We start from the raw sequence: 14,382 nt of genomic DNA, 5'->3' as shown, positions 1-14,382 counted from the left end.
AATCAGCTTGTTCATCACCAGGAGGTGCCAAACCTGCCTGCACAGCCTGGGCAGTAGCAGGTGGGACTCATCAACATGCCCAGCACATTTGCTTTTTTTAAAAATGTGTCATAAAATAAAGCACATTAAATTACTGACTTTTGGGCAGTTAGACCCCTTTTTTTTACTGCTGATCATTTAAGGGAAGAGGACAGAAGAAAGGAATTTCAGGAGATTTTCAGGTGTGTATTTTTTCTGAATGAATGAAAGAAAGTTAGATAGATAGATAGATAGATAAATAGATAGATAGATAGATAGATAGATAGATAGATAGATAGATAGATAGATAGATTTTCTGAAGCACAGGGAATTAATTGTTGAAAGCAGGTATTTTTAATGGAGGAAGGAAAAAAAAAAGCCCTAAAAGGGACTGGCTCTTGCAGAGCATAAGCAAATCTTTCCCTTGTTTAGGTAACCCACGAGAAGTTTGCTTTCATGGAAAGCAAAGGAAACCTGGAGAAGCAGTGATGAGAGAAACACAGTAGCAATAATATCCAAACCATTTGGAAGCAAATGTGCTTATGGAAGTATGCAACAAAAATTAAAAAAAAAAAAAAAAAAAAAAAAACAAGCATGAAAGGCACCCCGAGTGTTAAATATTCATTAGTATTCCCTGCACCGCCTGTTCTAAATATAAGATACGTTTCAGCACAGCCCTGGTGTGTGAGTGGGATGTTTTCCCCTCCCTCACAGGATGCTGTAGCCGCTCAGCTGGCGGGGCGTTCCCATGGCAACACGGTGATGCTCCTTTTGTTCGCTGGATGGAAGGACCGGCGGCGGGGTCGGCTGGGGGCACACACGCTGCCATTGTCCTGTCACCGGCAGCTCTGGGGCACAAGGCAGGAGGAGATGGCAGCAACTGGGTCCAAATCCAAATCCAAATCCCCTCCGTTTTTCAGAGCTGGTACAAGCAGCACAACTTGGCTCTGTGCTGGCATCCCCACCCCGAAGGTTAGGAAGTGTTCAGCTTGCAGAATTTTATCCCAGTCTGGATGCACCCACAAAGGGTGAACAAGAAGAAAACTGAAGGCTCAGATACATGCTACAGAGTTCAGCTGTTTCAAGGACCCTTAGCCAGCAGTCTGACAGTAAACATAAGGATTTTTGGGGCCATTTTTCCCAGTACTGGGTACACGGGGCAAGATTAAGCTCTAGATACAGGCATCTAAATTCAGTCATTTACATCTATTTGGCTAAATATCAGGAGAATCTCTTCTGTCTTGTCCATGGAGGTTTGTCAAGGTAGTCAGCAGAGCCTAGAAAGAGTTGGTGCTCCAAGGCTGAAGACAGGTAGGACATACCAGGTTCCATGTAGACATCTGCCTTGGTTTGCTGTCTGGAGTCCAGCAGACATTTAAATTATGACAATATAAGAGGGGATTGCAAGGTTTCTCATTCCCATGACCAGTTAAGGGTGGTTATATTCCCATCTTCTAGGATATGGTGGTTTGAATCCATGACAGGATGAATCTCTGCTACACCTGTGTGAACCAGACAAGTTGGTCCCTTCTTCTACAGATGGAGAGTCTGAGATATGCTGGGTGTAGCTGCCCAGGATCTGAGTCAAATGCTGTTCCCCTCTCCAGAAATAGAATGAGGATACAAGTGTTCACATGCTCCTTTTGCCTCTGCAGTGCCTTTGATCTGCAATCACAGGAGCAGAGGCTGTAGAACGAGTCTGCAGGAATTTGAGCATTGTTGTGAGTCGCAGCCCAGCAGAGGAAGGAGGTGTCAGACCATGGCACACGCTATTGGGGCACTGCTCCCCCAGCTAGAGCAACCAAAGCTCTCATTTTAGAGTGAAGATAAACTTCCTTGGCTCCTACAATTTTAGATAAACTTTCTTGGCTCGCTCCTACGATTTTAGTTGTAAAATTACTGCTCTGAACGTGAAGGAGGGGTTGCAAGCAGTCTGGAGCACACCAAGTGTTCATCCTGCTCCTGCAGCACAAGGAGGGCAGGCTGGTGACTGCACAGGCTAAAGCAGAGCATCTGCCTAGATGTTGGTACAGCTCTAGTCCCACCTGGTGCCTGGAGTTTGTGAGGAGGATGATATGGTGCACAATACCCACCCACCCACTGACACTCCAGCTCTGACAGGAGATTTCCAGGCTGTCTGAGGAGCCAACACAAAACTACACACAGGCAGAACCACTGGTGAAGGTGGATGTGAACAGGCCTTGCTGTCACACACACCACTCCAGCTGTGGCTCATGCTAATGCCATGCAGGAGCTGATAACTTGCCCAGGGACCCAGAGCATCCTTGGGATGCAGCTGGGGGTTGCAGCTTGCACTGCCCAGATAGGGAAACTTGCTGCTGGCTCACAGCCACTGGTGCTGCTCAAACAGCATCATACTTTTTCCCATTCCTGCTCATCCTGCTGAGCTGGGCTCTGCTCTGACTCATGCAGTATCAGCAGAATTCCCAATCCATTCAGATCAGAGAGCCTTTGAGTGCTGCTGAACCAGAAAGGCCCCAGCTTGCTTTTCTGGTCCCAGACTGAATTATTCTGTTGGACTTTAGGAGAAATGCCTTTTTTTTTCTTTGCTTGTAAACAGAGATAACATAGGGAAGCTCATGAGGCACTGTGATGTAGCCTAGTTCAAAGCAGAGCTGAGCTTTAAAAGAACTGGGTGTTCATATGCTACTATGGGTACATCATCCATATTATCATATTGCATTAATCTGGACCACCTGACCTGACATCTCCAAAATACCCAAAAGCTCCTCTCCCTTTATGTTCCTCTTGAGGCTATGGACAGTCAAATTCCCCTGACAATTTGGACAAGATGATGCTTCACAGACGCACAGACTTGTAAACCTTTCATCAGAGGCTGGCACAATGTTGTACAGCAGAAATACCACAATGGCCTTGTCTTACTGGAGCCTGGAATTCCTGCTGCCATTTATACAAAGTCCTATTAAAGTCTTGGAAATAACAATAGCAAAACACATTTATATACAACCAGAAAGAAATGGATGAACCTGCCAGCATTCTGCATCCCCTTTAGCTTGGAAACCTTATCTCTGCCTTCAGTATGGTATGATCAGATTCCTCCACGTTTGATAAGAACCTGAATTTAGCTGAGAACAGTTAATTATATTTGAAATTAATATTAATCACTGAAGGGGGTACCTCCCCTCCCTGTTTTTGCCCCATAAAGAATAAAAAGAAAAATGGGCTTAAACTGCAATATCTACATGGTCGAAAGGACTGGAAGAGATAGAGAAGAAAAGGGATGTGTGAGCTGAACACCCTCATAAATGTCACTGTCTGGGAGCCCTTCTACTGGGCTTGAAGGGCAGGAGTTTTATCTGTCTCTGGGTTCATGCCAGGCTTTGCACCCTGGGATACCATGAACCAACCATGACACCACCATGAACATCTTCCACTGCACCTTCTCCTTCTCAGTGTAGCCTCCAGGCTTAGCTGAGCATGAAGGATACATGGGGTCAGAAATGGTCCCCAGTCTGAGCAGCCAGTCACTTTGAGAAGGAACTGGTCCATCTTTTTGGTTTTGCAGGAGCATCAGTGGCTGGCTTGGACCAGAAAGCAGAGTTTTAGATGGTAGAAGCTAATTGAGGTGAATCCCCATCATCATCCAGAGAACATGTGGTATTTTCAGGAGTTAACCAGATCCAGCTCAGTGCATGACTCAGACAGCGACTGTCCCTGAGCATGTAGCTTGTAGCATGTAGCAAGAGTTGGTGTAAAAGGCATTAGCAATTTCCACCTGTAATAAGCTCCAACCAGCCTGACTGATTTTTTTAACACTGAAAATCGAGTTCTGGTGGTGTAACAGGGTTTTTAATTTTGCTTTTGGACAGCAAGTGGGTACTGGTATGTGGAAGGTTACCCCCTGGGATGAGGAAGTGGGGTGGCCCCGGAGGAGCTGACCTTAGGAGCAGTGATGGCAGCTGTGCTCATTTGATGGCATTTCAAAAGGGTTTTACTTTGGACTGGTCTGGTCCTGTGGACTGAACGCTGGTGTGTTTGTAGGTGTGAAGCTCGTTTTGTAGTTGGATTTTTCTGTGAAAGAGCTTCAGTCCTAGCATCACTTCATGGTGGAAAACAAAATGCATAAAGCAGGAACAACCGGGGAATTTTCCACAAAGGCACGCTCTGATCTGAATTAAAATGCTAATAGAAACGCATTCAGGGAGTATCTTTTGCTGACCAACTTTGCAGGAGTATATTCCTTTTGTTTAGTGCGCTTTTCTTTCTTTCTCTCCCTGAATTCCCGGCTGACAATTGACAGGAACTCCCTTTCAGCGTGGGTTTGGTCACTCGCTGGCAGCAAACGCGCCCAGCAGAAAATGCTCCAACTACCGGCGTTTCCCGAGCGGGGAAAACCTCCTGGGCTGAGGCTTGCAACGAGGATTACACCCTTTTAAATCAGCACCAGGGAAATCCACGATCTTCCACGGTGACGAAGTTTCCTCGGCGCTTCCCTCGCTAGCAGGGGGAGCGGAGCAGCTCACAATAGGCAGGGCAGGGTCCCGCACCTTCCTGCCCCGCGGCGGGGCTGGGATCGCCCGTCCTGCTGGATGCATTACGTAAGGCAGGGCTCGTCTGTCAGCCGCGGTGGCACAAACATAGCTGCGGGCGGGTTATGCACACACAGCGAGGGAGGAGGCACAGGGAGGAAGGTCTCTCCGGGAGCGGGGCTCCATCGCGACTTGGCGGCTGAGCTCCCCTGAAGGGTGTCGCTGGCGGTCCCTGACATGCTCTTGTTCGTGTGGGATGCTTGAGACGGGCACGAGATACTAAGTTGGGGGACGAGGATTGGCATGAGGATCGGAGCAAAATGGAAGGGCTTCTGTCTCCGATGAGAACGAAGGTAGGGAAAGATGTTAATGTCTTTTGAAGCTCAATTTACCCGACGAGGGGAAGGGGAGTTGCGGGGCTAGCTCTGTGAATAGGGGGCTTGCCGGGCTTTTGTCTCTTTTCTTTCCTGTCTCTTTTTTTTCTTTCTTTCTTATTTTTCGAAACTATGCTCGTGAATGTAACTCGGCAGAGGAGCGACAGCAGTTGCCTCCGAGAGGGGAGTAACGCATCACTCTTCCTCGACAGAGATGACCTTTGTCAATGAGTTTGCCTTTTGGAGTAGACAGCCATATTTTTGTTGGAATTTCCAGTTGGAGGCTCTCATTGTGTGTGTGTGTCTGTGCGGGCTCCCGGGGGATGCCAGCCGGGGGAAGCGGACCCGCGGCGCAGGGACGGACGGGGACACCGGGTTACCCCGGCGCGCTGTCCTCAGCAGCAAGGCGGGCACGGGCAAAGCAAAGTGGGCGATTTCGTGCCCAAATACCCTGCCAGGGTGGGTGACCTCTCGTCGTGGACCCAGACCAGAAAGCTGTAACAGAGAGTGAGTGTGCAGAGCTAAGGAATTGCTGTGCTTGTCTGCTGCCTTCAGACACTCTCAACTCTCTTTAAAGGTTTGACAGTAAGCCTCAGTGTTAAAGAAACTTGAATTCCAACAGGGAAACGGCAGAAAAAACAATGATGGTTTAGTTTGTAAAATTTCTTCCCATTATGTTATTTCTTTGTGGTCCTGGGGGATACAATGAATCCTGACTGCATTTTATTTAGCACATGCCTCCATCCCATGTGGTAACTGCCTTGGGTAAATCCTTCTGATTTCAGTCCATCACCACATTCAATCCAACTCAGTTGTATTGTATCTCAAGACTGGAAGAATCGGAATTCAGTGACAATTCTTGCTGGCAACAGGGTGTCTTTGTATGTCTTAGATGCAAACAGTTTTGAAGGGGCTGTCAGACAAGAGTTGCTTTCTATAAATGCCAGACTTGAAGAAATTCCGAGAAATTGTCTGGTCCAGCCCTTGTGCTGAAGCAGATCAGCTAGTCTGGTCTCCTCAATTACATCCCTGCCACTCACTATCCTAAATTAAAGGCTCTTCAATGATTTAAAGTCTTTTCAATATTAAAACCAAGAAAAGTGATTTAAATAAAAATAATTTGCCAGCAAATGTCTGCACTGCAATTCTCCAGGGGAGTAATATTTTTCCATTTTAATTCAGGGTTTTTTTTGTCTTGAACAGTAAGTTGATAATTTAAAAAAGAACCTGCCAACTTCATATAGCTCTCCATTACCAAGAACAATGCTATGGGCAGTTTTTAGAATGAAAGATTTATAAGGGATTATAGACCCAGCCATTCATATCTCTCATTACTGAGGAATACATACATTAATGTTAGGCTTTGCAAGGCATTTCTCAGTCTTATTTTTTAAAAATCATATAATAGAGGAAACCCCTAGCAGCTGCCCAACATTTCCATCTCATTTCCATTATTGGAAAACGTAACTTTCATTGCTTTAGCTGATGTTTCCATTCTGCTGCTCTAACCAGGCTTGAAACGACTGCTGAAGGCAGTCTCTCCCAGGACTGGTGAGCTCTCAGGCTGATGTGTGGATTACAGTCAGGCGTATGTAGTAGCAGCACCTGCAGCATGTGTGAAGCTATAAAAATGACAGAGTAGAGTAAGGGAAGCGGTCCAGGACTAGGTATTTTGTTTGTTCATCTGATCTGCTTCATAGCTGCAATGTAAATCCCAGTAACACCATCCATAAAGTGTAATCTCAATTGCCACTGTCAAGTAATTTATTGATCCTATACAAGAGTATGCATGGGAATATAGACATGATCCTTTGGATCACAATCTGCCTTAATATTAGAGAAAGGGAGAGATAATGGCCTCCTTTGTGTATGGGAAAAGCTCCTCAAGCCACAGAAATGTGATTTTAAATCAGCTATTGCAATGATGTAAGATCAACGGGATTCTCTGGAAGATCCAGATCCTGACGTTGGTGTTACGTTGCTGTTAATCTGGAGTAGCTCCATGGCAGCTGATTGAGCTATTCAAATAGACTTTGTGAAATAAAGGTCAGGATTTGGCCCTTATATTTTTACCTTTCAGAGGAACAACAATACATAGATCACTTGAATAGATTTGAAAACTTATCTCATTTCCAAGATGCTTCATGGTTGGCAGTGGCTCCCTGATCCCTGCCAGAAAATCAAGTGTAAAACCTATTAAATCCCCAAATATAACGTTAATATGTGACGACTACACAAAAAACACTTGACAACAGGGAGGCTGCCAATGTGCCGAGACCCCTGCCTGCTACACTCCCTGATACTGCCTCGTTTTTCCTCCTCTATTCCCCCGTCTGTCTGATCCCATCTGTTGTCACTTGTTTTACACTAAGGTTGAAACTGTTGGGGGCTAGTTAGAAGTTTTTTTGTCCTTTGGTTTGTACAGTGACAAGAAGGACAGTGGGATTTTGGTCATTTCTGGCAGAGCTGCCTGGAAAGAGCCTGGAGTATCTGGGAGCTCCAAGACTTGAACCTGTGTGAAAACATCTCTCTGCCACAGTGAAATGCAAATAAAGACTCCATTTAATCCTTAGAGTCTCAAGCAGCTCTATTTGACCTGCTCAAATCTAGACAGAAAACCAAAACCAAAGAATTTTCTTTGTTTCCATGGGTAAGTAGGAGCAAGAGCTGACTCTGCAGGCACTTCTCACAGTCTGTCACCAGCAGGTGAGGACAGCCTACATCTGCCTCTCACAGCCAAATCCAAGGGTCCCTGGAATTAAAATTAGGTGTAAATCCCTAAGGTGGATTTAGGTGTATCTTGTGGTGGCACTTGAAAATTAGATTGCTGTCAGCTTTTTGTTCCCTATTGTCCACAGAGGTTGTCACTCCACTGACAGAAGGACAGGTGGGCACATCTTGACTAAAGAAGTCCAGTTTATTGTGCAGGGGGCTGGAGCTGAGACACTGGACAGAGAGACATGGACACAATGTCCTCACTTCTCCAGCCAGCTCCATGGCAGGGCTTGCCAGCAGAGGGCTGGGAATGTACAACCAAGAACCTGTTTCATAGAGGACTTGTTTCTCATTCCACAAGGTAATAACCCATTTGGTTGCTGGTCCGTGCTGGGTGATCATACAGTGGGTACTTTAGAAACTCTTTAAAACATTTGGTAAATTGGGTATTAAGCACTAAGCACATTACACCGTGTAATGGACTCCACTGCAGCAAGCTGTGGGTGGTTAAAACATTTCTGCTTTTGTATAACCAGGGTGCACACATGAAGGAATTCTAAGGAAAGGGAAGGGATACATGGTGAAATGGACTGGCATATCAAAATTGAAGCAGATAAGTAGAATGCAATGAACAGCAAAGTTACTGCATTTTTTGTGTTGATGATTAAATTTCATTTGATTTGAAGTAATGTGTGGGTTGTAAATATTTAGTAGGTTAATAGAGGTACTTATAAATATTACCAGAACCAGTTAAATTCTGTAGCCTAGAATGTCTGAGCCCTCATTTTCAGAGCAAATGAATGTACACAATAGCAATGTCCCCATGCCACCTTAAGAGGCTGTGAAGTTGATTGAGTACCACAAAGTGAAAAGAATGAAGAAATGCATAAATATTGCAGTCCTTTTGTTAGCCTCAATTTTAATTTATTTTATAATCCTCAACACATGCACAATTTGCCTTAACCCTCAGTGCATCGCCTTCAGCAAATTACACTGGCATAAGAATTTCAGTAATTTTAGTTTCTCTGCTGCTGACACTTGCCAGTGCATGCTACTGAATTTGCAATGAGCACCTGGCTCGAACCACGCAGAACTGGCTACTGCTGTATTTTCCTTTCAGAAGCCTGTGTTTGGTGCTTTTTTGTTTATCAAAGCACTGCCTCTCTTTCAGAGAGGCTGAAAGAACTTTTTCAATGAACTTTTCGTCTGTTCAGAAACACACGCAGAGGGTAAATGGAGATTAATTACTGACGAATTTACTAAGGTTTGCATCCAAAGATAATGAATTTTGAGTGTTCCTGTGTACAGCAAATTCAGCAAGGGAGCTCAGTAAATAAAGTGTGTAGTATTTAGATAGTGCTCTTTAAGCATTAATGGGTCTGTTCTCGTTTATTGAATCTTATTAACTTTATCTGTTTATTGTAGATTTTGGGGATTAGCAAACTCCCATGGTGTTACTGTTGGTTTGTTAAGCCCTCTTGGCTCTGCTTTCAAAGCCACTTAGTTTTTGACCATGGATCTCTCCAAAAGAATGGTTAAGTTGTCCTTGTGACTTACTTAGAGAAGTTCACAGTGGCTCAAAGAAGGGAAACTTTGGAAAGTACACCATACCCTGAGAATCCTAAATAGCAAAGGCTGTGACAGCTGGCCTTTGAGATTGCTGGGGAGGAAGTCAGGAGGGGAAATTACCCCTGGGAAAGCAAAGTCTGGAGCCTGGGTTACACCTGTGGACTGCTGTAGTTTTTCACCCTTCTTGGATGGCACTGAAAAGAAGTTTATATAAGCAGTTTTTTTGCAGCTGCACGGAGCAAAACATTTGAACAGATTCAAAACTTTAACCTCTCTTTATTTGAAACACTAAACTCTGCAGCTATCCTGCAGAAGTTCAGGTTAGGACCCTGCACTGCCTGGACAGCTATGAATATTAAAATCACTTTACAGCACTCTTGTAGAAGGCAAGAGGCAGAATAATTCCTTTGTGTATGTTGTGAAACCAGTCCTGGTGTTTTTAAGAATACCAAAAGACTAAAGTTGCCCCCATCCCTCCAAAAGCATTCACGTTGCTCCTATGGAGTCCTTGTTTTGACACAACTGTGGTTTTCACTCTCGTTTTGAGTATCCCATCATGACAGACACACACTGGTGCTAATGACACTTACAGAGTGAGATTTCCAAAGCCATCTATTTCTGGGGCTTCTGATCTGCCAGATGGAGTGACCTCACATGGGCAGTGAGCACACAAACACAGTATTTCAGGTTCCTGTGCAGCCACCCACAGACACACAAAGCTCGTAGCACGAACTGGGAAGTGCTGGTGTTCCCTCAGCAGCCCTTCCACAGGGCCCCTGCTCAGGCTGTCGAGCAGCTGAAGGGGCACCTCCTTCCCTGCCTTATTATCAGTTTGACACAGAAGTTAATGAGGCCATATTCTCTGAGCTTGTAGATAGTTAAAAAGGAAGGCAATTCAAGAAATAATGAAGTCCTATGTTGGCTGCTGTTAATCATAATTTAATAAATACCTGTGAGAGAGAATGTAGGGGCATAACTCAGAGCAGAGTTTGACTTTGGAACGACTGTACCATAACATTATGCCTCTGGAAAAGCAGAGCAGTTTCTATTCTGTAACATTTCCTAAACCCATTCAGATTTAGAGACGATATATCACTGAACATAAAACCGAAAGGTTATTTTTCCTCCCCGGCTGTGCTTTGCAGCAGAGCAGCAAGCTCCATGCCTGACTGGGCCCTGCACTCGTGCCCAGTCACACCAGGGGTGGGTTTTTTACTGTCCAGGGAGGGGAAACTCTGTGTACCCTGGGCAGGAGCTGGGCACTGCACTGCTAATGGGAATTGCATTGCAGAGCACCGGGAGCTCAAAATCCAGCAAGGACGCTTAGTATTGGACTGGTATGCTTAGTGCTGGATCATGAGAACACAATCCCTGTCCCCAAATGCTCCCTACTGAAGGCTGGGAGGAAATAGGAGCATTTTGCCTCTGTTTTTAAGGAGGAAGGATTGCGGTTCAGATTCTGGTATTTCAGTCAGGATCCAAAGCCTGGGGGGTGCTGCCCATTCTCAGCGTCCTCAGGAGCACAACTGAGTCCAGGCTACACTATCCTAGACTCCACCCTTGGCTGCACACCAGGCTGAGTGGGTTCTGCTCTTGCTGAGCTCTCCCATGACTATCAGACAGCCCCTGAGATGAGCCAGGAAAATCACAGTGCTGGGACAGCTTTGTCTTTCACATAGAGTTTGATCCCCTGTCTGCCATCACCAGCTCAGCATCAGGACCACATCGCTGGGAGGTGCAGTTAGGCTTGGCACACTGTTGTGTTGGAGCCTGGAATGATCACAGCAGGCCTTGGTGACCAAAGCTCTCACACTGTGTACCAAATACCTCTGGATCCTTTCAGGGGATGGAAATAGGAGCTGCTCCCACCTGCCCTGCTCACCTCCCAGTGCTCAGACACCATGTCCCAGCTCAAGCTATCCTGCACCCTGGCCTCAATTGTCCGTGTCTTGCTCAGCCTGTGCAAAACCAGGTTGTAGCACAGGTGCCCAGGAAGGCCTGACATTCCCTAAACCTTTTCCTGAAAGTGCCAAAAGACCTTCCCTTGGCTTCCATGGGACCTCACAGAAAAGCACACTGGGGTCTATGCAAAGACCACAGAGGTACCAAAATGAAGTTAATAATAACAATCAACAATCATATCAATAACAACAACAACATAATAATAATGATAACGTTTCAAATGAAGTATGGCAAGGCACAGACTGGAGGGAAGAAAGATGATGATGGTGGCACTAAGAGCATAACGCTTGCTAGCTCAGTATGTGGGTCACAGGCATTTTTAGGAAGTGTAGAGAAAATACACTGGTGAGCACTCATTTTCCCAGTCATTTCATTATTTTACTTAATGGCAGCTATTGTCGAGGCAATTTGCCACCCTTTTCAACAGCAGAATTCAGACAGAGACACCCACTCTTTAGCTGTGAATCACAGGTTGTATTCCCTGGGGAAGGTCACAAAGTCTTAACTGCTGCAAATATGGGAAAGCTGAAAAAATGAGAAAGATATTAGTGAGATGATTATGAAGCAAAAAATGATGCTTGCCCCAAAATGCAGCCTGGTAGTTATCTATGGAGGAAAATAGCTCTCCTGCATGTCTGCCTGGTGTATTAGGTCATTCTGAAGGCAGTGATGGTAGGGAGTGCATGTGTTTAATGTTTGGGACTATATGGAAGGAAATAAAACACTTGCATGATGCACATTTCATGTAAAAAATGTCTGATCCACAACCAGTGCATACCAGCATAGTTCTGAGCACCCCAGCATGGACTTCAGTGACGGTCAGCTATTTCTTATAATATTTTACGGGGTTTAAATAAATGTAAAATGTGTGCAGCTGGGCATGTGGGCTTTCTTCCTGAGAACACACACCTAATGTACCTTAGCTTTCCCTGAGTGCCTCCTTTATCTACATTGCAATATAAACCCCACCAAATCTGTGATACCAAAACTCTAATCCTGTTTGGAATTCAATCAGCAAGACAAAAATCCCAGGCCCTTCAGGTTGCTCCAGTCCAGAGGAGAGCAGAAGACAGATGCAGGTGTCTTAATGATGTGATTTATCAACATACTACAATGTCAATAAACATGCAAAGTCCTGTTTCCCTGACCACAGCAGATATTAAACAAATGAGAGAGCAGATTCCCTCTCCAGGCTGGCTTCTTTCATGCAGCATTCACCCACACCTGTTTTTCCTTGGTCCTTGGCTTGGTTATCCTGTGAGGAAGTTATTTCCTGTTCCCTTGTTCAGTCACAGGGTATCACAACACATGGCAGACCAACTAAGGGGTACAATCTCCTTTTCTCTTGAAGCTCCAAGTCCCCATTTTGGTGATTTTTTGGGGGTTTTCTAGGGAAAGTCCTTGTTCCTTTTGTGCAGGAGCTCAGCTGTTGTGGCAGTGCTGTGTAGCAGCTTCCCAGCACCCAACCTCTCCTCACGTCCAGAACAGGAAAATCTCCCCAAATTCAGCTGTCCTGAGGCAGAGAGCCATTGACTTGGGTCCCACACAACAGGCTGAACAACTACTTAAGGCTGATTTAGTAGTAAATGCAGTATAAATACCAGCAGTATAAATTCACCACCCTTTTCTTTGCCCTACAAAATCTTGTTCATGGCTCTCCCATGCAGCAAACACCAGAGGAAAGTGGTGACTCTCAGGACATGACACAGGGTCCCCTGGACCACAGCACTGACGAGGCACAGCCCAAAGCAGCAGCCAAACCCATTCCAGTCCCTCTGAAAACAGGCAGATATAATCAACTTCTGCTCTTGGTGGCACCAACACTTGCAAAGTTTGGCTGTGCTGAAGGAACATTAAAGGTAGAAGACATCTCCCAGGTAGACAGCACTCAAACCACTTGGGGCTTTGAAGACAGGAGGTCAAAAACAATATATCAAGTCAGTTATCAGCCAGTCCTGTCTTCCCTTCCTCCCCTCCCTCTGGCTCAGAGCTGCAGGAGCTCAGGTCCTTTGATGTAAACCTGTCAGACACTTTGGTCTCTTCTCTGCCCTGCCCTATTCCTCCACACACACATTTGTATGAGATTTTAATTATAGGCATGATCATATTGGTAAGAAAACCCTTCCTTAATTACACACTCAATTAATTTTAGTAGCTTAGGAGTTGAAATACGAAGTTGGGTGAAATCATTACTGCTTCATCTAAACTTGAATCTCTCCATGGCCAGGTTCTGAATAATACTATGGAGTAATTTTTCTTTAGAAAAATGGATTTCATTTAGAAGAGATTAAATTGTTTTGGATAGAGGGAGTTAGAGTATTACCAAGTACCACTGATATTCTTTTCCAGAAAGCCTAATCTTATCAGCAAATATTCCATGATCAGGCCAAAGAATTATACACCACAAATAAGGCAATATTTAGCCTCATTAGGGCTGGCACAATCCCACCCCTAATGTATTGTGGACTTTAGAGAGAGATCAAGTGAGATGAGAGATTAAATGTGTCTTCATAAAATCAGATACCTCTCCATGGCACCAGGGCCTCAATGCTCACACCCTCACTGGAATTTGGGTGGCACTTCTGCTGCTACTGATGGACCCTGGTAGGGATGTCTGAGAAATATCTAATCTGGAACCTGCTCATGTGAGCTTTAAGCCAGGATCTGTTCTTGTCTCTAATTGGTGACTCCCAAGGTGTGGGACAGGGAGCCTGAGCTGCATCCCTGGGATCCTGGCTGCCACCTGCAGCAGCATGGAAAAAAAGCCTCAAGTGGAGGGGAAACACAGCCCAAGCTGGAATAAATATCCAGGAGGAGGGGAGGATGTGGACAGAGGATTAAGGCTGGAGAAAGGAGTTTGAGAAGAGGCAACCAGGACTAAACTGATAAGTTCTGGAGGCAGGGGTAGAGGGGCAGAGATGAGGTGGAGCATTTGTGCCCATGGCATGGAAACCCCCTTCAGACCAAACCCCATGTCCCAGCTGCATGTGGGTGGCAAAATGCACACCTGTAAACCTACTTTTTAAAGAGGGAATACCATCAAGATGAAAAGTTGGGAAATACTGGAGCAAGGGACATCCCTGCAGCCCTATCCCATCTAACAATGCAGTCCAACAAATGGTTTTTTTCACGGGTTTCTTCTTGTCACCTGCATAAGATGGACAATATTCAGATAATGAGCAGCTATTCCTTATTTTGCATATTCCTCATTTCCTACCAAATAACCCCAGGTC

General features: G+C 45.3%; 1 protein-coding gene across 11 annotated transcripts in view; it reads left to right on the top strand.

Annotated features, from left to right (window-relative positions):
- FRMD4A (FERM domain containing 4A) overlaps positions 1-14,382 on the top strand; it is a 357,158-nt gene that overhangs the window by 80,041 nt on the left and 262,735 nt on the right. For 2 of the 11 annotated variants that reach the window (XM_072918954.1, XM_072918972.1), the window contains exon 1: positions 131-4,882. The exons of the other annotated variants lie outside the window; for them this stretch is intronic. In XM_072918954.1, coding sequence (XP_072775055.1) covers positions 4,850-4,882 — 33 coding nt within the window. In that variant the 5' untranslated portion in view covers positions 131-4,849. Of the gene's footprint in view, positions 1-130; positions 4,883-14,382 lie in introns of those variants that run through there. 11 annotated transcript variants of the gene reach the window in all.

This window comes from Taeniopygia guttata, chromosome 1A (assembly GCF_048771995.1).
Source record: "Taeniopygia guttata chromosome 1A, bTaeGut7.mat, whole genome shotgun sequence".
Taxonomy (NCBI): domain Eukaryota; kingdom Metazoa; phylum Chordata; class Aves; order Passeriformes; family Estrildidae; genus Taeniopygia; species Taeniopygia guttata.
The sequence above is the reverse complement of the archived record's forward strand: the minus strand, read 5'-3'. Positions and strand labels throughout refer to the sequence as shown.